The 25,063-nt window shown below is 41.9% G+C and overlaps 1 protein-coding gene across 4 annotated transcripts in view; it reads right to left on the reverse strand.

Annotated features, from left to right (window-relative positions):
- LOC124140547 (phosphatase and actin regulator 4-like) overlaps positions 1-25,063 on the reverse strand; it is a 101,744-nt gene that overhangs the window by 49,029 nt on the left and 27,652 nt on the right. The window contains exon 1 of one of the 4 annotated variants that reach the window (XM_046508203.2): positions 14,107-14,258. The exons of the other annotated variants lie outside the window; for them this stretch is intronic. Within the exon in view, the coding sequence (XP_046364159.2) occupies positions 14,107-14,140 (34 nt within the window). The 5' untranslated portion in view covers positions 14,141-14,258. Of the gene's footprint in view, positions 1-14,106; positions 14,259-25,063 lie in introns of those variants that run through there. 4 annotated transcript variants of the gene reach the window in all.

A 25,063-nucleotide genomic window follows, 5' to 3' on the forward strand; every position in this document is an offset into this window, starting at 1 on the left:
CCAGCAGGGACCACCACCTCACCACCCACCCCAGCAGGGACCACCACCTCACCACCCACCCCAGCAGGGACCAACACCTAACCACCACCCCCAGCATGGATCAACACCTCACCACCCACCCCAGCAGGGACCAACACCTCACCACCCACCCCAGCAGGGACCAACACCTCACCACCCACCCCAGCAGGGACCAACACCTCACCACCGACCCCAGCAGGGACCAACACCTCACCACCTACCCATCACATCCCAGTATGTACTGAGACCGCCTCCGTGGTCTAGTGGTAGAGCATCTGCCTGGAGGGCAGAAGGTCTGGGGTTTGTTCCCCGGCCGCGTCATACCAAAAGATGTTAAAGGATTGTAGTTGTTGTTACCCTGTCTGGCGCTCGGCATTTAAGGGTTAAAAAAAAGGACTGGTCGGTTTTGAGTCAGTATAATGTGTCTGAGTGGAGTATTCATGTTAAACTAAGGTATCTCAGTGAGTTAGTACTATAAAAATCGGCATCAGTCCGGACTAGTACAAGCAGCCACACATACACAAACACATGCATGCACATCGCTATATAAGTGCAATAATCTTGGACACGCTTTAAACCCCATTTCACCTCACCCAGTACGTACCAAAACCTCACCCACCCATCACACTCCAGTACGTACCAACATCTCACCACCCACCCATCACACCCCCACCAATCACACCCCAACAAGTACCAACACCTCACCCCCACCCATCACACCCCAACAAGTACCAACACCTCACCCCCACCCATCACACCCCAACAAGTACCAACACCTCACCCACCCATCACACCCCAACAAGTACCAACATCTCACCATGCACCCATCGCACCCCAGCAAGTACCAACACCTCACCCACCCATCACACCCCCACCCATTACACCCCCCTCCATCACACCCCAACAAGTACCATCATCTCACCCACCCATCACACCCCCACCCATCACACCCCAACAAGTACCAACATTTCACCACGCACCCATCACACCCCAGAAAGGACTGCTCATTCAGTGCCCATTGTTATACATTACTTAGGCACAGACTCATTCTGTGATAGTCTGTTCATACTGTTATACATTACTTCCTATTTCAAGGCAAAGAGTCTGAGTGAAACATATCCTGCACCGTCTGTTGTGGGAAATCCCACATGATGTACAGCCACTTGAGCTAGCTACAATGGATGACATTCCACAGATTCAGCCAAGCATGAACTGTGTCGAGTTACTTTCTGACTAAGCTATTTCCCCAGGGGATGAAAACTGGAATCTGTTTTTTGTAAATTTAATGCTTATAGTTCTGTAGAATTCACTTGTTTATATATATATTGATTTTAACTGTAACATGATATATAACATATATAACATATATAACATATATATAATATTACAGTTACAATCAATATGTAAAATGATAAAATAAAATTGTCACTTAGGCCATTTATAACACGCCCAAATATTTCAGACATTTCACAATTATTTTTACGTCATGTCTGCTTAAAGTAATTTTTTTTTACATTGTAAAATGCCTGAAATATTTTGACATTTTGTAAATTGCCTAAGTTATTTTACACTTTGACTCTCTATCCTTTCAACACAGGATTCATTCGTATAGTATACATAATTCTTGTACAAACATCCAGGTTATATTTACAGATGGATATACATCAATATGGCTCCTCTGGCAAATTCGAAATGCCTCTGTTCAACCTGAATGGGTACCCGGTAGGAGGAGATGTAATGTGACCGTTAACCTAGCGCTTCATAGGCAGCTAAGGGTTGTATACTCCCTAGGGAGCTAAGAAATAAAGTCGAGTCCACATTGCTCCATTACTGGGGTAAAAATGGTATTAGTGCCTTGACAATGCATCAACAGACTATCCTATTATTATAATTCTTTCCAGATACCAAGAGTTACTTAAGGAACAACCAAATGAACTACAACAACTGCTTGAGATACAGGTCAGGGATAGGACAGTTTGGGCTTTGGGCCCCAAATAAGGATCTTAAAAATCTCCTAGCTCAATACAACCATCCCTGGTTCAATACTTTCACATGGAATCACACCACATAATGAGGCTTAATGCTACCCAATCACCTGCCATCGCTAGCCAGTGTGGGAGAGACTCAGTGTGACAACTGAAGCATGACTGTCACGACACTCAAACACCGCTCATCCTACTGTTTACAGCAATAACAATGACTGCTCACAATAGTGTGTACAGCAATAACAAGCCTCTGCTAGCTGTTCCTCATTTATCGATGGACGTCACATAATGTAATCATGTTATCATGGCAATACATCTATAGAGAGAGTCATCACATTCAATTAATTCCAGGACTTAGCTGGATGTTGGAATTTCAGCAGGATCTGCAATGGGTTTTCAATTAATTATGCACATACCGTGCACCTGCTTCGCCATAGACAGACAGACCTACAAGCAACTGCTTCACCATAGACAGACAGGACTTATAACAAGCAACTACTTTGCCATAGACCGACAGGCCTACAAGCACCTGCTTTGACAAAGACCAACAGGCCTACAAGCAACTACTTTGCCATAGACCGACAGGCCTACAAGCACCTGCTTTGACAAAGACCGACAGGCTTACAAGCACATGCTTTGCTATAGACCGACAGGCCTACAAGCAACTGCTTCGACATAGACCGACAGGCCTACAAGCAACTGCTTTGCCATACTACGACAAGCCTACAAGCACCTGATTTGCCATAGACCAACAGGCCTACAAGCACATGCTTTGCCTAGACCGACAGGCCTACAAGCACATGCTTTGCTATACTATGACAAGCCTACAAGCACCTGATTTGCCATAGACTGACAGGCCTTCACACACCTGCTTCCTGCTTCACCATAGACCGACAGGCCTTCAAGCACCTGCTTTACCATAGACAAACAGGCCTTCAAGCACCTGCTTTACCATAGACAAACAGGCCTACAAGCACCTGCTTTGCCAAGGGAATTCCCAGGTTTTTCCTCAGGAATGTGGAAGTAGTCCGACAGTATTTACTTCATTTCAAGACTACAGTCTCGCGAAAAACGTATGAACCTCAAATTGTGTCTTTCATACACTTATGAACGTCAGTTTTGCGGGACCGTTTCATGTGACCAGCCTTTCTTCCAATGGAAAAGCTGTATATTGTATAAACTTCAGATTAAAAAATGATTGCAGGTTAGGGGGATCAGTCAACATGGTCATGAAACTTTCAAACAGAGTTATCAGAGTTACCGGTGTAAACAGTGCCCTACATCCACTCATGCAGTGGGTCAGTGGCACACGTGTGACAATATTTGTGGTTTGCATCAGGTGCATGTGGAATTCTCCACCATGACCGGAGTTTGACACTTAGTGAGGACTTGTGACCAGGAAGCTGGCTGCTACAAGGGAGTGTGTGCTGTTGCCACCGTAGTGCTACATTCCTCACAACTACTTTACACAGTTATTTCCTGCACACTCACTACGTGCAACAATGCCACAAATACTCAAATTAATACAAGTTTATTGAAAGGTTAAACTGGAATAAACTCAGTATGCGTGTGTGAGTTTACAAGTATTTGTGCGTGTGTGCATGTGTGTGTCTGTGTTCGCATGAGTGTATGTGACTGTGTGTTTTTGTGTGTGTGTGTGGGTGTGCGTGTGCGCGCCCGTGCGGTGTGGTGTGGCGTGTGTGTGTGAGAGTGCGTGCATGTTTTCATGCCTGTGTTTTAGTGTCGGGGTCAGACTCCATGTATGAGTGGGAGTGAGTGTGGCAGAGTGTGTGTGGTACTGTTTATGTTTTGTATTTGTTTGACACTACCCTGTGCAATATTCTGCATATATAATGACGAAGGTTTTCAAACAATTAAGTCTGAACCAGACAATACAGTGATTAACATCATGAGCATCTACACTGTTGGGACACACTGAGATGCATCAACCAAGTCAGCGAGCCTGACCACCCAATCCGATGAGTCACCTCTTCCGACAAGCGTGGGTTGCTGAAGACCACTTGTAACCCGGATCTTCAGTGTGGCCAGTGTTTATGACTGCTAGCGGTGGTGAGAGGGAGAGTGTGTGAGTGTGTCCTGCTATGTTCACAACAACTCCAGCCATGGGTAATAAATATCAGCCCTCCTTCACTGGAGAATGTAGTTAGATTTCCATGGCGACCACCACCCACCTGAGACCCTGATTATATGACAGGGCTTAGAGAATTGTTTACGTACTGACTCCATTACCCAGGTAGTTCCCACACAGCCAGTACAGTGGAAGGTAGAACATTACACGTTATCTACAGTGAGGTAAGGCATCATGTAGCCTATCGCCAGCATACATGGAGCAAGTTCCTGGACAAAATACAACTACTACATATATGTGAGAGTGTTCTATGTCCCTCACAGTCACCAACAACCACTACATATATATGACACTGTTCTACGTCCCTCACAGTCGCCAACAACACTACAGTCGCCAACAACCACTACATATATATGACACTGTTCTACGTCCATCACAGTCGCCAACAACACTACAGTCTCCAACAACCACTACATATATGTGACACTGTTCTACATCCCTCACAGTCGCCAACAACCACTACATACATGTGACACTGTTCTACGTACCTCATCGTCGCCAACACTACAGTTGTCAACAACCACTACATATATATGACATGGTTCTATGTCCATCACAGTTGTCAACAACCACTACATATATATATGACACTGTTCTACGTTCCTCACAGTCGCCAACAACCACTACATATATGTGACACTGTTCAACGTCCCTGACAGTCACCAACAACCACTACATATATGTGACACTGATCTACGTCCATCAGTCACCAACAAAACATTACACAGTCAGCAACAACCACTACATATATGTGACACTGTTCTACGTCCATCACAGTCGCCAACAACCACTACATATATGCGAGAGTGTTCTATGCAACCAACCACTAAGTCAGATTAAGTTGTCAACAACATGCTACTACTATGGTAGGTGATACCAATGTTTAAACAACCTGATTAAGTAATGCTTAGAGAGTCTATGCATGTTTGAACTTAATCATAAAATCTATAAATGACTGAACAAGTAACACTCTTAAACAAATCTGCTTACCTAAACTGTAAATTTTACTGTGCGACAGTAACTTGAGCATGACTCGACCTTCAGGGCTTCCTAATGTTGAGGTGTCGCAAGGTGACTCTCCTCCATTGATTATTCCACTCAATAAATACCTGCTCAATCACAGCACGGGTCAGTGTGCTAATGACAGACCATATTGACTACTCCACCTTCGTCAACACTGTACTGCTATGCAAGTCTTTAAATTGATGGCTGAAAACTGCAGGGGCCTGTGCTCAATCAGACTGGCATTAAGTAGCCAGGACTTGACCCTGCCTCCAAAATGTTCCCCACCCTCAATAAGTCCCCTCATCCCCGACTAGTCATCCACCCCGACTAGTCACCCAACCCGACTAGTCACCCAACCCGACTAGTCAAGCACCCCCACTAGTCACCCACCATGACTAGTCACCCACCCCGACTAGTCACCCAACCCGACTAGTCATCCAGCCCGACTAGTCACCCACCTCGACAAGTCACCCACCTCGACAAGTCACTCACCCTGACTAGTCATCCACCCCGACTGGTCACCCACCCCAACTAGTTACCCACCTCGACTAGTCACCAACCCCGACTAGTCACCCACCCCGACTAGTCACCCATCCCGACTAGTCACCCAACCCGACTAGTCACCCACCTCGACAAGTCACCCACCTCGACAAGTCACTCACCCCGACTAGTCATCCACCCCGACTAGTCACCCACCCCGACTAGTCACCCACCCCGACTAGTCATCCAACCCGACTAGTCACACACCCCGACTAGTCATCCAGCCCGACTAGTCAACCACCCCGACTAGTCACCCATCCCGACTAGTCACCCAACCCGACTAGTCACACACCCCGACTAGTCACACACCCCGACTAGTCACACACCCCGACTAGTCACCCACCCCGACTAGTCATCCACCCCGACTAGTCACCCACCTCAACAAGTCCCCCACTTCCTAAAAGTGATCCACCTCAGACAGCTCTGACTAGTCCCCATATCCACCTCGACTGATCCCCCTGCCAGTAGGAAGTACCCCCTGTAGAAGTCTGGAGGGACTAGACTGATCCCCCTGCCAGTAGGAAGTACCCCCTGTAGAAGTCTGGAAGTGTAAAGAGCCAGTATGTTGGGACTCCATTATATACCTTTGAGCAACTGATTACGGGTATTATTGGTGAAGCTGTGGTCAAGAATGGATTAGTAATCTAGACCAGGCGTGAAATGTACCGATGTAATCGTAAAGTGTTCCCAAATAATAATTTGATCAACCCCGGAATGAGATTACCTAATTCCTCCCTACTGGGTGTCAATGACCTTTGTCCAGGAAGTTCAGGCCAATATTTAGCGAGTTTTAATAACAATGCTAGTTTTGTTTTTTACTTTCCTAATCTAAACGAACCTGAAAATTAAATCTTGTTCATTCCATATTCTTCTTTTAAGGATTTTCCAGGGAATATGAAATCACTTTCACTTTAGTACATAACCTATAGATGAACAATATCCATACAATCTTACCCGATGTATCAAGGCTGATGCCAAATACCCATACGATCTTAACTGAAATAGCAAGACTGATGCCAAATACCCATACGATCTCAAATGATGTATCAAGACTGATGCAAAATACCGTATTCGACGTAATAAGCGCCCAGGGCGCTCTCAAAATTAGAAATAGGGGGCTCTTATTAGAATATTATTTTGGTGGAAAAAAGTTGAAAGAGTTGAAAGATATATTTCGTGGTTTATGCTGATGACCTGACTGTTTATATACGACAGATATATTTTTCCAGAATTTAATTGCCCATAATTAAGGGTGCATATAACACACGAGTGCGTATTATACACGAATGACTAAGTCTTACGTACATTGATCAATCGGAAGGGGTGCTAATTGGGATTGTTCATTTGCCAATATATTAGCAAATATCGTCGTGGGCGCTTAGTAGAGCGGGGCGCTTATTACGTCAAATACGGTACCCATGCGATCTTAACTGATGTATCAAGGCTGATGCCAAATACCCATATGATCTTAACTGATGTAACAAGACCGATGCCAAAAACCCATACGATCTTAACTGATGTATCCAGACTGATGCCAAATACCCATGTGATGTATCAAGGCTGATGCCAAATACCCATACGATCTTAACTGATGTATCAAGACTGATGCCAAGTACCCATGCGATCTTAACTGATGTATCAAGGCTGATGCCGAATACCCATATGATCTTAACTGATGTATCAAGACTGATGCCAAGTACCCATGCGATCTTAACTGATGTATCAAGACTGATGCCAAATACCCATACAAACTTATATGATGTATCAAGACTGATGCCAAATACCCATACAAACTTATATGATGTATCAAGACTGATGCCAAATACCCATATGATCTCAACTGATGTAACAAGACTGATGCCAAATACCCATGCGATCTTAACTGATGTATCAAGACTGATGCCAAGTACCCATGCGATCTTAACTGATGTAACAAGACTGATGCCAAATACCCATACGATCTTAACTGATGTATCAAGACTGATGCCAAATACCCATACAAACTTATATGATGTATCAAGACTGATGCCAAATACCCATACAAACTTATATGATGTATCAAGACTGATACCAAATACCCATATGATCTCAACTGATGTAACAAGACTGATGCCAAATACCCATGCGATCTTAACTGATGTATCAAGACTGATGCCAAGTACCCATGCGATCTTAACTGATGTAACAAGACTGATGCCAAATACCCATACGATCTTAACTGATGTATCAAGACTGATGCCAAATACCCATACAAACTTATATGATGTATCAAGACTGATGCCAAATACCCATACAAACTTATATGATGTATCAAGACTGATGCCAAATACCCATATGATCTCAACTGATGTAACAAGACTGATGCCAAATACCCATGCGATCTTAACTGATGTATCAAGGCTGATGCCAAATACCCATGCGATCTTAACTGATGTATCAAGACTGATGCCAAATACCCATACAAACTTATATGATGTATCAAGACTGATGCCAAATACCCATACAAACTTATATGATGTATCAAGACTGATGCCAAATACCCATATGATCTCAACTGATGTAACAAGACTGATGCCAAATACCCATGCGATCTTAACTGATGTATCAAGGCTGATGCCAAATACCCATGCGATCTTAACTGATGTATCAAGACTGATGCCAAATACCCATACAAACTTATATGATGTATCAAGACTGATGCCAAATACCCATATGATCTCAACTGATGTAACAAGACTGATGCCAAATACCCATGCGATCTTAACTGATGTATCAAGGCTGATGCCAAATACCCATGCGATCTTAACTGATGTATCAAGACTGATGCCAAATACCCATGCGATCTTAACTGATGTATCAAGACTGATGCCAAATACCCATATGATCTCAACTGATGTAACAAGACTGATGCCAAATACCCATGCGATTTTAACTGATGTATCAAGACTGATGCCAAATACCCATACAAACTTATATGATGTATCAAGACTGATGCCAAATACCCATACAAACTTATATGATGTATCAAGACTGATGCCAAATACCCATATGATCTCAACTGATGTAACAAGACTGATGCCAAATACCCATGCGATCTTAACTGATGTATCAAGACTGATGCCAAATACCCATACGATCTTAACTGATGTATCAAGACTGATGCCAAATACCCATACAAACTTACATGATGTATCAAGACTGATGCCAAATACCCATACAAACTTATATGATGTATCAAGACTGATGCCAAATACCCATATGATCTCAACTGATGTAACAAGACTGATGCCAAATACCCATGCGATCTTAACTGATGTATCAAGGCTGATGCCAAATACCCATACGATCTTAACTGATGTATCAAGGCTGATGCCAAATACCCACACAATCTTACAGTAATGTCGATGATGCATTATGACCTACTTACATATATATATCATATGTCTATCTTTTGCATGCCACACAACAGCTTACAGAGTATATACACAGCAAAGCAGGATCTGCACTTGTGAGTCTACACCAAATCTGAGTATTACCATGATTACTATCCACATTACCCAACATCATGCACAGTAAACCCACAACTCAATTGATAATCCCACTGTGGCAGGCGCGGGCATACAGAGACAGACAACTACTTTATACAACACGGAAATATCCTCTCCTGAAAAAATACCCCCAAACTTTTAAAAGAAGCAAACAAACAAATCTCACTGTCAGACAGTTACTTCTGTACTCGTCAAGGACAAAATAAGGACAAACATTGCTGAGCTGAAAGGCAAAATAATTAAGGACTTTCTGTGACGAGCAAGATACAACAGCAGACAACGGCAGACCATAGCTCCTCAAGAAGCTGTAACTGACCCTGGTGGCACAGCCCACATCATTTGTAACTGACCCTGGTGGCACAGCCCACATCATTTGTAACTGGCCCTGGTGGCACAGCCCACATCACCTGTAACTGACCCTGGTGGCACAGCCTAAATCACCTGTAACTGACCCTGGTGGCACAGCCCTCATCAGCTGTAACTGACACTGGTGGCACAGCCCACATCGCCTGTAACTGACCCTGGTGGCACAGCCCACATCGCCTGTAACTGACCCTGATGGCACAGCCTACATCAGCTGTAAGTGACCCTGGTGGCACAGCCCACATCAGCTGTAACTGACCCTGGTGGCACAGCCCACATCAGCTGTAACTGACCTTAGTGGCACAGCCTACATCAGCTGTAACTGACCCTGGGGGCACAGCCTACATCAGCTGTAACTGACCCTGGTGGCACAGCCTACATCAGCTGTAACTGACCCGGACGGCACAGCCTACATCAGCTACAATCACCACATACTGTGTCACATTTTGGCACCCTCTAGCTCCTACAAACATCACACACTGTGTCACATTGTGGCACCAACTAGCTCGTACAAACACCACACACTGTGTCACATTGTGGCACCAACTAGCTCCTACAAACACCACACACTGTGTCACATTGTGGCACCAACTAGCTCCTACAAACACCACACACTGTGTCACATTGAGGCACCAACTAGCTCGTACAATCACCACACACTGTGTCACATTGTGGTACCAACTAGCTCCTACAATCACCACACACTGTGTCACATCGTGGCACCAACTAGCTCCTACAAACACCCTACACTGTGTCACATTGTGGCACCAACTAGCTCCTACATCAACACATACTGTGTCACATTGTGGCACCCAATAGCTAGTACAATCAAAACCTACTGTGTCACATTCAAGAGGTCTGTATATGAAAGAAGCACACAATGATGTAAGAAGCTCGAGAGAGACATGCAGTGATATAGGAGAGGATAGGTCAGCTAAAACAATGGTGGATCTACAGGAAAGGAAGGACAAATACATTGACCATGTGGGCTGGTCCCCCGACACAGAATTTGTGTTACTGTCAGTTTTGAAAGGATTTGCAAGCAAAGAAAAGAAGTCTTTGATATCCTCTGTACATATGCCTGTGCATTTCTATTTCAATTCGGAGGATATGTAGCCATTTCGACAATAAAAAAGTTATGGGAAGAGTCTCAGCTCAACATCACCGAAACAAATCACAAAGTGATCACAAAGTGGGTAACAAACTAACTACGGTGAATGCCATCTCAGCACTTGGTGCAGGTGTCCCGGATCACTGATCCTTGAGTCACCAGCTTGTGTAACGGATGTGGGGGTTACTGATACACCAGGTGTTACACATGACTGATATAACGGATGTGGGGCTACTGACAGGTGTTACACATGACTGATGTAACGGATGTGGAGCTACTGACAGGTGTTACACATGACTGATGTAACGGATGTGGGGGTTACTGATACACCAGGTGTTACACATGACTGATGTAACGGATGTGGGGCTACTGACAGGTGTTACACATGACTGATGTAACGGATGTGGAGCTACTGACAGGTGTTACACATGACTGATGTAACGGATGTGGGGGTTACTGATACACCAGGTGTTACACATGACTGATGTAACGGATGTGGGGCTACTGACAGGTGTTACACATGACTGATGTAACGGATGTGGAGCTACTGACAGGTGTTACACATGACTGATGTAACGGATGTGGAGCTACTGACAGGTGTTACACATGACTGATGTAGCGGATGTGGAGCTACGGACAGGTGTTACACATCCCTGATGTAACGGATGTGGAGCTACTGACAGGTGTTACACATGACTGACGTAGCGGATGTGGTGCTACCGACAGGTGTTACACATCCCTGATGTAACGGATGTGGAGCTACTGACAGGTGTTACACATGACTGACGTAGCGGATGTGGTGCTACCGACAGGTGTTACACATGACTGATGTAACGGATGTGGGGCTACTGACAGGTGTTACACATGACTGATGTAGCGGATGTGGGGCTACTGACAGATGTTACATATGACTGATGTAGCGGATGTGGGGCTACTGACAGATGTTACATATGACCTCGTTTGTTTGTTGTTTAATGCTTCACTCAGCATTATTCCAGCTATATGATAGCGGTCTGTAAATAATCGAGTCTGGACCAATCAAATCCATGGACTGACATCATGAGCATCGGTCCATGCAAGTGAGATACAATAACAAGCATCAACCAAGTCAGGGACCCTGACCACCTGATCATGTCAGTCGCCTCTTACGACAAGCATAGTCGCCTTTTTACAGCAAGCATGGGTTGCTGAAGACCTATTCTACCCTGGATCTTCACGGGTCTCGTGACTGATGTAGTGGACGTGGTTAACATACCTTGATTTTTCTAAAAAAAATAACAGCAGAAGATAAAAAAAGGCTAAACTGACAACAGGGAGAACAGGAAATATATGGTTGTCACTTTAGGTAAAACATCTCATACTGTTTGCCCTAAGCTATATGTCCTGTGGCTAGACAAGAATAGATTTTACTTTGCAACAATATCTGGTGAATTTACATACAACCTGACTGTATTATAAGCCTTGACACTGTGCCAGGCAGTGAATCTCATACATGACTACATAACCCTTACAACCTACATAATACTCTGCATGTAAGTCTTTTTCTGTTTGTTGAAATACACCTTCACAAAGACAAGCACGAATTGGAAATAGTTATTGAATGATAAAAGTGAGATAAATCATGTGTGGAATTATCCTGCACAAAGCCGGCACTTGTTGCACTGGCCTGTTCTGATCACCTATATCCAACTGCTAGTGGCTGGAATCTGATGCCTTAGTTCGGAAAGCTTATAACTGTCAACCGAAAAATTCAATGACCAAAAGTATCATCTGGCAACATATATATATCTCTTTTACAGGCTAGTTTTGATACATTGGATATCTCCCACACAGAGGCTAGCTTTGATACATAGGATATCTCCCACACAGAGGCTAGTTTTGATACATAGGATATCTCCCACACAGAGGCTAGCTTTGATACATAGGATATCTCCCACACAGAGGCTAGCTTTGATACATAGGATATCTCCCACACAGAGGCTAGCTTTGATACATAGGATATCTCCTACACAGAGGCTAGCTTCAATACATAGGATATCTCCCACACAGAGGCTAGCTTTGATACATAGGATATTGTCCTCACAAAGGGGGAAACTGCTATAGAAGGATGTCCATAACATTCACCTGGCCTATGTGCTCCTTACTCAGCTGGTTGGAATGGCAGCTCATACAGAAAATCAATTTAAGCTGTGGAAAACTTTTCTTGAGAATCAATACCCAACAATTCTTCAAATCATAAAATCCTGTGGCAGACATGGTGTTAGTGACATGTGAAGGTTAATGTCAGCATCAATGAGCCTTTGTAGTGCACATCATAACACAATAATCAACTTCATCTGAATAAATACCGGTGTAAACACTCCGCAATATGAACAGGTGTGACTGGGGAATGACATGCTCTACCTACATTCACCTGTACCAGACGACCGGGATGTGACACACTGCAGTCACCATGACACCAATGTAGCAATACAACAAATTACCTCCACAATCACTGCCACAACAACAATGTATCTCTACAAGCACCTCTACAACAATGTACCTCTACAACAATGTACCACTACAACAATGTACCACTACAACAAATTACCACTACAACAATGTACCTCTACAACAATGTACCTCTACAAGCACCTCTACAACAATGTACCTCTACAATCACCTCTACAACAATGTACCACTACAACAATGTACCACTACAACAAATTACCACTACAACAATGTACCTCTACAACAATGTACCACTACAACAATGTATCTCTACAAAAATGTATCTCTACAACAATGTACCACTACAACAATGTACCTCTACAACAATGTACCACTACAACAATGTACAACTACAGTGTATCACATGCTCATGATGTCAATCACTGGATTGGACTCAGTTATTTACAGAATGCCGTCATACAACAATGCACATCTACAATGTATCACTACAACAATTTCCAACTACAATGTATCACTACAACAATGTACAACTACAACAATGCACATCTACAATGTATCACTACAACAATGTACGACTACAACACTTATCATGCTTATGCACCTCTCACTCCACCCCACCCACATCTCAACCCAACTCCACATTGACCCATTTATATTGCTTCACAAAACCAAATGTCCTCACCCCACCCCACCCCACCCAAATCTCACCCATCCCCACAATATCCTCTTCCCAACACTGCTGACCCCTTCTCTCCACTTCTTCCCCCAGAAGACAGTGTCCAGGAGCTGTTTGTCACATAGCCCCAGGATGTAACAGCCTCATCGGCCTCACCAGCGTTCTGAACACAAGCTGTAACTATCCTGACATCAAATAGAAGATGGCCATCGTGAAACTGTGAAAAGCTAAAAGCTACAAGTAACACACAAACACAGTACCCTGTTTCGCTGTGGGCCACCTGCCTGTAGACATGGTCGTCCCGAGAGGCAGCCTGTCTACTCCCGGTCACCAGACTGGCCCTACCCTTCAGATCACCACCAACAATAGCCCCATTACTCACTCACTAGCAAACATACAATGTCAAAGGTACTTTCATTCACATGAGCTGTTTTCCTCACAACTATTTATAGCAATACAAACATTTCGAACAGAATAATGTAAAATTGCAACAACATGTATCCACACCTGGAGTTGCTGGAGTGCCAACTGTGACCCTGATTTAAGCAGGTGTATATTTCTCTGTCATGTTCAGCAATACATGCATTGAATCCGGACTCTACTGTTGTGTGCTGACCTACATAATCAGTTTGTGTGATCAAACCAACTACACAGGCTCAGCTGTAGAGATACAGGTAAATATGTTACACCTGGCCTTCAACCTTCGTTAGCTGACGATTACAGACCAGGTAAAACACTCTATCATACATTGTACAGGTAGACCACACTACCTGTTTATCATACATTGTACAGGTAGACCACACTACCTGTTTATCATACATTGTACAGGTACACCACACTACCTGTTTATCATACATTGTACAGGTACACCACACTAAGTATCCATCATACATTGTACAGGTAGACCACACTACCTGTTTATCATACATTGTACAGGTAGACCACACCAAGTATCTATCATACATTGTACAGGTAGAACAGTACTGCAGCTGTATAGGAAACTGACCATCTAATGTGTACCACAGCTGTATAGGAAACTGACCATCTACTGTGTACCACAGCTGTACAGGAAACTGACCATCTAATGTGTACCACAGCTGTATAGGAAACTGACCATGTACTGTGTATCACAGCTGTATAGGAAACTGACCATGTACTGTGTACCACAGCTGTATAGGAAACTGACCATCTACTGTGTACCACAGCTGTATAGGAAACTGACCATGTACTGTGTACCACAGCTGTATAGGAAACTGACCATGTACTATGTACAGTACCACAGCTGTATAGGAAACTGACCATCTACTGTGTACCACAGCTGTATAGGAAACTGACCATGTACTGTGTACCACAGCTGTATAGGAAACTGACCATCTAATGTGTACCACAGCTGTATAGGAAACTGACCATCTAATGTGTACCACATCTGGATAGGAAACTGACCATCTACTGTGTACCACAGCTGTATAGGAAACTGACCATGTACTGTGTACCACAGCTGTATAGGAAACTGACCATCTAATGTGTACCACAGCTGTATAGAAAACTGACCATCTAATGTGTACCACAGCTGTATAGGAAACTGACCATCTACTGTGTACCACAGCTGTATAGGAAACTGACCATCTACTGTGTACCACAGCTGTATAGGAAACTGACCATGTACTGTGTACCACAGCTGTATAGGAAACTGACCATCTACTGTGTACCACAGCTGTATAGGAAACTGACAACAGGAAATGACACAATTAGATTCTTAAAAAGAAATTTGGGTCAGTGGATAGGCTTGAGGAAAATTAACAAGGATCTTTATTTGCCAACCTAAAGCTCATTGTGCTTGTTCACTACACACATCTATTATAAAGCCATTAGCATGATCAGTGAGGGACTGACACAGGAGCTGAAGGGCATGCTCTCCTTACAACTGGAATCCTTGAACAGAAGTCAAAGTTCACACTGAAATAGCGTACAGTTATTGTACAGTGAAATCTTAGACTTGCACAAGTGTCTAAGGCAATAATTATTAGTTTAATTCATAATTTCTAGATTATGTAAAGATAAAGTTGTCACTAAAAGAGACTGAAGTGTACTGTCCACATATCTAGACTTGCCTATTAGGAGGATAGATCCATAAGGCAACAATAGGTAGCTCACCTTCTAGGGTCTTCTTCTATGGGAGTTAGGAACATTTCTTCTAGGGTATCTATCCTTCTACTGGATTTGAGCTACCTCCTTCTAAGGGTCTTCTCCTAGAGTTACAAAGCCCCCTTCAAGCGTCTCCCCCTAGAGATACACCCCCCTTCTAGGGTCTCTGCCTACAGTTACACCCATCCCCCTTCTAGGGTCTCCGCCTAGAGTTAAACCCCCCTTCTAGGGTCTCTGCCTCCAGTTACACCCATCCCCCTTCTAGGGTCTCTGCCTCCAGTTACACCCATCCCCCTTCTAGGGTCTCTGCCTCCAGTTACACCCATCCCCCTTCTAGGGTCTCTGCCTCCAGTTACACCCATCCCCCTTCTAGGGTCTCTGCCTACAGTTACACCCACCCCCCTTCTAGGGTCTCTGCCTCCAGTTACACCCATCCCCCTTCTAGGGTCTCTGCCTACAGTTACACCCATCCCCCTTGGGTCTCTGCCTACAGTTACACCCATCCCCCTTCTAGGGTCTCTGCCTACAGTTACACCCACCCCCCTTCTAGGGTCTCTGCCTCCAGTTACACCCACCCCCCTTCTAGGGTCTCTGCCTACAGTTACATCCACCCCCCTTCTAGGGTCTCTGCCTACAGTTACACCCATCCCCCTTCTAGGGTCTCTGCCTACAGTTACACCCACCCCCCTTCTAGGTTCTCTGCCTCCAGTTACACCCACCCGCCTTCTAGGGTCTCTGCCTACAGTTACACCCACCCCCCTTCTAGGTTCTCTGCCTACAGTTACACCCACCCCCCTTCTAGGGTCTCTGCCTACAGTTACACCCACCCCCCTTCTAGGGTCTCCGCCTCCAGTTACACCCACCCTCCTTCTAGGGTCTCTGCCTACAGTTACACCCACCCCCCTTCTAGGGTCTCCGCCTACAGTTACACCCATCCCCCTTCTAGGGTCTCCGCCTACAGTTACACCCATCCCCCTTCTAAGGTCTTCCCCAACAGTCCCCCCCCCCCCCCCCTAGCATCTGACCCTAGAGTTACAAACCCTCCTTATAGGGTCTCCCCCTACAGTTAAAACCCCCCTTCTAAGGTCTCCCCCTACAATTAAAAACTCCTCCTTCAAGGGTCTTCCCCTAGAGTTACAAAAACCCCTTCTAGGATCTTTCCCTAAAGTTACAAAACCCCCTTCTAGGATCTTTCCCTAGAGTTACAAAACCCCCTTCTAGGATCTTTCCCTAGAATTAAAAAAAACCCTTCTAGGATCTTTCCCTAGAGTTACAAACCCTCCTTCTAGGATCTTTCCCTAGAGTTACAAAACCCCCTTCTAGGATCTTTCCCTAGAGTTACAAAACCCCCTTCTAGGATCTTTCCCTAGAGTTACAAACCCTCCTTCTAGGATCTTCTTTCCCTTCAGCTACAAACCCCCCTTCAACCTCCAATACATATTCCCAGGAAAACAATTCACTATAATCAGGGAGCAGTTCACTCAGGCTGGTGTGCTCAGAGTCTCTGATTAAAGATTAATTCTCTTGCAATAAAACATGTAGGTATATCTAAGGACATGGTCACATGACAGACAAAAAGCAGATTGCTAGGTGCACTGTCATAAATCATCCATTACATCATTAATATGATCTATGCCTAGATAAACAAATATTTGTCTATTGGAGATCACTCACTGACAGTGGAGAATCATTATGCAAGTGACCACTCACTTCTGTCTAACCCGCATGTCTATATATACCATGTATACAGTCTTCTATCTATCCTGCATGTCTATATATACCATGTATACAGTCGTCTATCTATCCTTATCATGTCTATATACCATGTATACCGTGTTCTATCTACCTATCATGCATGTCTATATACCATGTATTCAGCTTTCTATATATCCCCCATGTCTATATACCATGTACAGTCTTCTATCTATCCTGCATGTCTATATACCATGCATAGTCTTCTATCTACCCTGCATGTCTTTATACCATGTATAGCCTTCTATCTACCCTGCATGTCTATATACCATGAATACAGTCTTCTATCTATCCTGCATGTCTTTATACCATGTATAGTCTTCTATCTACCCTGCATGTCTATATACCATGTATAGCCTTCTATCTACCCTGCATGTCTATATACCATGAATACAGTCTTCTATCTATCCTGCATGTCTATATACCATGTATAGCCTTCTATCTACCCTGCATGTCTATATAACATGAATACAGTCTTCTATCTATCCTGCATGTCTATATACCATGTATAGCCTTCTATCTACCCTGCATGTCTATATACCATGTATACAGTCTTCTTTCTATCCTGCATGTCTATATACCATGTATACAGTCTTCTATCTATCCTGCATGTCTTTATACCATGTATAGTCTTCTATCTATCCTGCATGTCTTTATACCATGTACAGTCTTCTATCTATCCTGCATGTCTTTATACCATGTATAGTCTTCTATCTATCCTGCATGTCTATATACCATGTATAGCCTTCTATCTACCCTGCATGTCTATATACCATGTATACAGTCTTCTATCTATCCTGCATGTCTATATACCATGTACAGTCTTCTATCTATCCTGCATGTCTTTATACCATGTATAGTCTTCTATCTATCCTGCATGTCTTTATACCATGTACAGTCTTCTATCTATCCTGCATGTCTTTATACCATGTATAGCCTTCTATCTATCCTGCATGTCTATATACCATGTATAGCCTTCTATCTATCCTGCATGTCTTTATACCATGTATAGCCTTCTATCTATCCTGCATGTCTTTATACCATGTATAGCCTTCTATCTATCCTGCATGTCTTTATACCATGTATAGCCTTCTATCTATCCTGCATGTCTTTATACCATGTATAGTCTTCTATCTATCCTGCATGTCTATATACCATGTATAGTCTTCTATCTACCCTGCATGTCTATATACCATGTATAGTCTTCTATCTACCCTGCATGTCTTTATACCATGTATAGTCTTCTATCTATCCTGCATGTCTTTATACCATGTATAGCCTTCTATCTATCCTGCATCTCTATATACCATGTATAGCCTTCTATCTACCCTGCATGTCTATATACCATGTATAGTCTTCTATCTATCCTGCATGTCTTTATACCATGTATAGTCTTCTATCTATCCTGCATGTCTATATACCATGTATAGTCTTCTATCTATCCTGCTTGTCTTTATACCCTGTATTGTCTTCTATCCATCCTGCATGTCTTTATACCATGTATTGTCTTCTATCCATCCTGCATTTCTTTATACCATGTATTGTCTTCTATCCATCCTGCATGTCTTTATACCATGTATAGTCTTCTGTCCATCCTGCATGTCTTTATACCATGTATTGTCTTCTATCCATCCTGCATGTCTTTATACCATGTATAGCCTTCTATCTATCCTGCATGTCTTTATACCATGTATAGCCTTCTATCTATCCTGCATGTCTTTATACCATGTATAGCCTTCTATCTACCCTGCATGTCTATATACCATGTATAGTCTTCTATCTATCCTGCATGTCTTTATACCATGTATAGCCTTCTATCTATCCTGCATGTCTTTATACCATGTATAGTCTTCTATCTATCCTGCATGTCTATATACCATGTATAGTCTTCTATCTATCCTGCATGTCTATATACCATGTATAGTCTTCTATCTACCCTGCATGTCTTTATACCATGTATAGTCTTCTATCTATCCTGCATGTCTTTATACCATGTATAGCCTTCTATCTATCCTGCATGTCTATATACCATGTATAGCCTTCTATCTACCCTGCATGTCTATATACCATGTATAGTCTTCTATCTATCCTGCATGTCTTTATACCATGTATAGTCTTCTATCTATCATGCATGTCTATATACCATGTATAGTCTTCTATCTATCCTGCTTGTCTTTATACCCTGTATTGTCTTCTATCCATCCTGCATGTCTTTATACCATGTATTGTCTTCTATCCATCCTGCATTTCTTTATACCATGTATTGTCTTCTATCCATCCTGCATGTCTTTATACCATGTATAGTCTTCTGTCCATCCTGCATGTCTTTATACCATGTATTGTCTTCTATCCATCCTGCATGTCTTTATACCATGTATAGCCTTCTATCTATCCTGCATGTCTTTATACCATGTATAGCCTTCTATCTATCCTGCATGTCTTTATACCATGTATAGCCTTCTATCTACCCTGCATGTCTATATACCATGTATAGTCTTCTATCTATCCTGCATGTCTTTATACCATGTATAGCCTTCTATCTATCCTGCATGTCTTTATACCATGTATAGTCTTCTATCTATCCTGCATGTCTATATACCATGTATAGTCTTCTATCTATCCTGCATGTCTATATACCATGTATAGTCTTCTATCTACCCTGCATGTCTTTATACCATGTATAGTCTTCTATCTATCCTCCATGTCTTTATACCATGTATAGCCTTCTATCTATCCTGCATGTCTATATACCATGTATAGCCTTCTATCTACCCTGCATGTCTATATACCATGTATAGTCTTCTATCTATCCTGCATGTCTTTATACCATGTATAGTCTTCTATCTATCCTGCATGTCTATATACCATGAATACAGTCTTCTATCTATCCTTGTCATGTCTATATACCATGTATACAGTCTTCTATCTATCCTGCATGTCTATATACCATGTATACAATCTTCTATCTATCCTGCATGTCTTTATACCATGTATAGTCTTCTATCTATCCTGCATGTCTTTATACCATGAATAGTCTTCTATCTAACCTGCATGTCTTTATACCATGTATAGTCTTCTATCTATCCTGCATGTCTTTATACCATGTATACAGTCTTCTATCTACCCTGCATGTCTATATACCATGTATAGTCTTCTATCTATCCTGCATGTCTTTATACCATGTATAGTCTTCTATCTATCCTGCATGTCTATATACCATGTATAGTCTTCTATCTACCCTGCATGTCTATATACCATGTATAGTCTTCTATCTATCCTGCATGTCTTTATACCATGTATAGTCTTCTATCTATCCTGCATGTCTATATACCATGTATAGTCTTCTATCTACCCTGCATGTCTTTATACCATGTATTGTCTTCTATCCATCCTGCATGTCTATATACCATGCATAGTCTTCTATCTATCCTGCATGTCTTTATACCATGTATAGTCTTCTATCTATCATGCATGTCTATACACCATGTATACAGCCTTCTATCTATCCTGCATGTCTTTATACCATGAATAGTCTTCTATCCATCCTGCATGTCTTTATACCATGTATAGCCTTCTATCTACCCTGCATGTCTATATACCATGTATAGTCTTCTATCTACCCTGCATGTCTTTATACCATGTATTGTCTTCTATCCATCCTGCATGTCTATATACCATGAATACAGTCTTCTATCTACCCTGCATGTCTATATACCATGTACAGTCTTCTATCTATCCTGCATGTCTATATACCATGTATAGTCTTCTATCTATCCTGCATGTCTTTATACCATGTATTGTCTTCTATCCATCCTGCATGTCTATATACCATGCATAGTCTTCTATCTATCCTGCATGTCTTTATACCATGTATAGTCTTCTATCTATCATGCATGTCTATACACCATGTATACAGCCTTCTATCTATCCTGCATGTCTTTATACCATGAATAGTCTTCTATCCATCCTGCATGTCTTTATACCATGTATAGTCTTCTATCTACCCTGCATGTCTTTATACCATGTATACTGTCTTCTACCTATCCTGCATGTCTATATACCATGTATACAGTCTTCTACCTATCATGCATGTCTATATACCATGTGCACAGTCTTCTACCTATCATGCATGTCTATATACCATGTATACAGTCTTCTACCTATCCTGCATGTCTTTATACCATGTATAGTCTTCTATCTACCCTGCATGTCTATATACCATGTATAGCCTTCTATCTACCCTGCATGTCTATATACCATGAATACAGTCTTCTATCTATCCTGCATGTCTATATACCATGTATAGCCTTCTATCTACCCTGCATGTCTATATAACATGAATACAGTCTTCTATCTATCCTGCATGTCTATATACCATGTATAGCCTTCTATCTACCCTGCATGTCTATATACCATGTATACAGTCTTCTTTCTATCCTGCATGTCTATATACCATGTATACAGTCTTCTATCTATCCTGCATGTCTTTATACCATGTATAGTCTTCTATCTATCCTGCATGTCTTTATACCATGTACAGTCTTCTATCTATCCTGCATGTCTTTATACCATGTATAGTCTTCTATCTATCCTGCATGTCTATATACCATGTATAGCCTTCTATCTACCCTGCATGTCTATATACCATGTATACAGTCTTCTATCTATCCTGCATGTCTATATACCATGTACAGTCTTCTATCTATCCTGCATGTCTTTATACCATGTATAGTCTTCTATCTATCCTGCATGTCTTTATACCATGTATAGTCTTCTATCTATCCTGCATGTCTTTATACCATGTATAGCCTTCTATCTATCCTGCATGTCTATATACCATGTATAGCCTTCTATCTATCCTGCATGTCTTTATACCATGTATAGCCTTCTATCTATCCTGCATGTCTTTATACCATGTATAGCCTTCTATCTATCCTGCATGTCTTTATACCATGTATAGCCTTCTATCTATCCTGCATGTCTTTATACCATGTATAGTCTTCTATCTATCCTGCATGTCTATATACCATGTATAGTCTTCTATCTACCCTGCATGTCTATATACCATGTATAGTCTTCTATCTACCCTGCATGTCTTTATACCATGTATAGTCTTCTATCTATCCTGCATGTCTTTATACCATGTATAGCCTTCTATCTATCCTGCATCTCTATATACCATGTATAGCCTTCTATCTACCCTGCATGTCTATATACCATGTATAGTCTTCTATCTATCCTGCATGTCTTTATACCATGTATAGTCTTCTATCTATCCTGCATGTCTATATACCATGTATAGTCTTCTATCTATCCTGCTTGTCTTTATACCCTGTATTGTCTTCTATCCATCCTGCATGTCTTTATACCATGTATTGTCTTCTATCCATCCTGCATTTCTTTATACCATGTATTGTCTTCTATCCATCCTGCATGTCTTTATACCATGTATAGTCTTCTGTCCATCCTGCATGTCTTTATACCATGTATTGTCTTCTATCCATCCTGCATGTCTTTATACCATGTATAGCCTTCTATCTATCCTGCATGTCTTTATACCATGTATAGCCTTCTATCTATCCTGCATGTCTTTATACCATGTATAGCCTTCTATCTACCCTGCATGTCTATATACCATGTATAGTCTTCTATCTATCCTGCATGTCTTTATACCATGTATAGCCTTCTATCTATCCTGCATGTCTTTATACCATGTATAGTCTTCTATCTATCCTGCATGTCTATATACCATGTATAGTCTTCTATCTATCCTGCATGTCTATATACCATGTATAGTCTTCTATCTACCCTGCATGTCTTTATACCATGTATAGTCTTCTATCTATCCTGCATGTCTTTATACCATGTATAGCCTTCTATCTATCCTGCATGTCTATATACCATGTATAGCCTTCTATCTACCCTGCATGTCTATATACCATGTATAGTCTTCTATCTATCCTGCATGTCTTTATACCATGTATAGTCTTCTATCTATCCTGCATGTCTATATACCATGTATAGTCTTCTATCTATCCTGCTTGTCTTTATACCCTGTATTGTCTTCTATCCATCCTGCATGTCTTTATACCATGTATTGTCTTCTATCCATCCTGCATTTCTTTATACCATGTATTGTCTTCTATCCATCCTGCATGTCTTTATACCATGTATAGTCTTCTGTCCATCCTGCATGTCTTTATACCATGTATTGTCTTCTATCCATCCTGCATGTCTTTATACCATGTATAGCCTTCTATCTATCCTGCATGTCTTTATACCATGTATAGCCTTCTATCTATCCTGCATGTCTTTATACCATGTATAGCCTTCTATCTACCCTGCATGTCTATATACCATGTATAGTCTTCTATCTATCCTGCATGTCTTTATACCATGTATAGCCTTCTATCTATCCTGCATGTCTTTATACCATGTATAGTCTTCTATCTATCCTGCATGTCTATATACCATGTATAGTCTTCTATCTATCCTGCATGTCTATATACCATGTATAGTCTTCTATCTACCCTGCATGTCTTTATACCATGTATAGTCTTCTATCTATCCTGCATGTCTTTATACCATGTATAGCCTTCTATCTATCCTGCATGTCTATATACCATGTATAGCCTTCTATCTACCCTGCATGTCTATATACCATGTATAGTCTTCTATCTATCCTGCATGTCTTTATACCATGTATAGTCTTCTATCTATCCTGCTTGTCTTTATACCCTGTATTGTCTTCTATCCATCCTGCATGTCTTTATACCATGTATTGTCTTCTATCCATCCTGCATTTCTTTATACCATGTATTGTCTTCTATCCATCCTGCATGTCTTTATACCATGTATAGTCTTCTGTCCATCCTGCATGTCTTTATACCATGTATTGTCTTCTATCCATCCTGCATGTCTTTATACCATGTATAGCCTTCTATCTATCCTGCATGTCTTTATACCATGTATAGCCTTCTATCTATCCTGCATGTCTTTATACCATGTATAGCCTTCTATCTACCCTGCATGTCTATATACCATGTATAGTCTTCTATCTATCCTGCATGTCTTTATACCATGTATAGCCTTCTATCTATCCTGCATGTCTTTATACCATGTATAGTCTTCTATCTATCCTGCATGTCTATATACCATGTATAGTCTTCTATCTATCCTGCATGTCTATATACCATGTATAGTCTTCTATCTACCCTGCATGTCTTTATACCATGTATAGTCTTCTATCTATCCTGCATGTCTTTATACCATGTATAGCCTTCTATCTATCCTGCATGTCTATATACCATGTATAGCCTT

Source organism: Haliotis rufescens, unplaced genomic scaffold (assembly GCF_023055435.1).
Source record: "Haliotis rufescens isolate VD_foot unplaced genomic scaffold, xgHalRufe1.0.p SCAF_2, whole genome shotgun sequence".
In the NCBI taxonomy this organism is placed as follows: domain Eukaryota; kingdom Metazoa; phylum Mollusca; class Gastropoda; order Lepetellida; family Haliotidae; genus Haliotis; species Haliotis rufescens.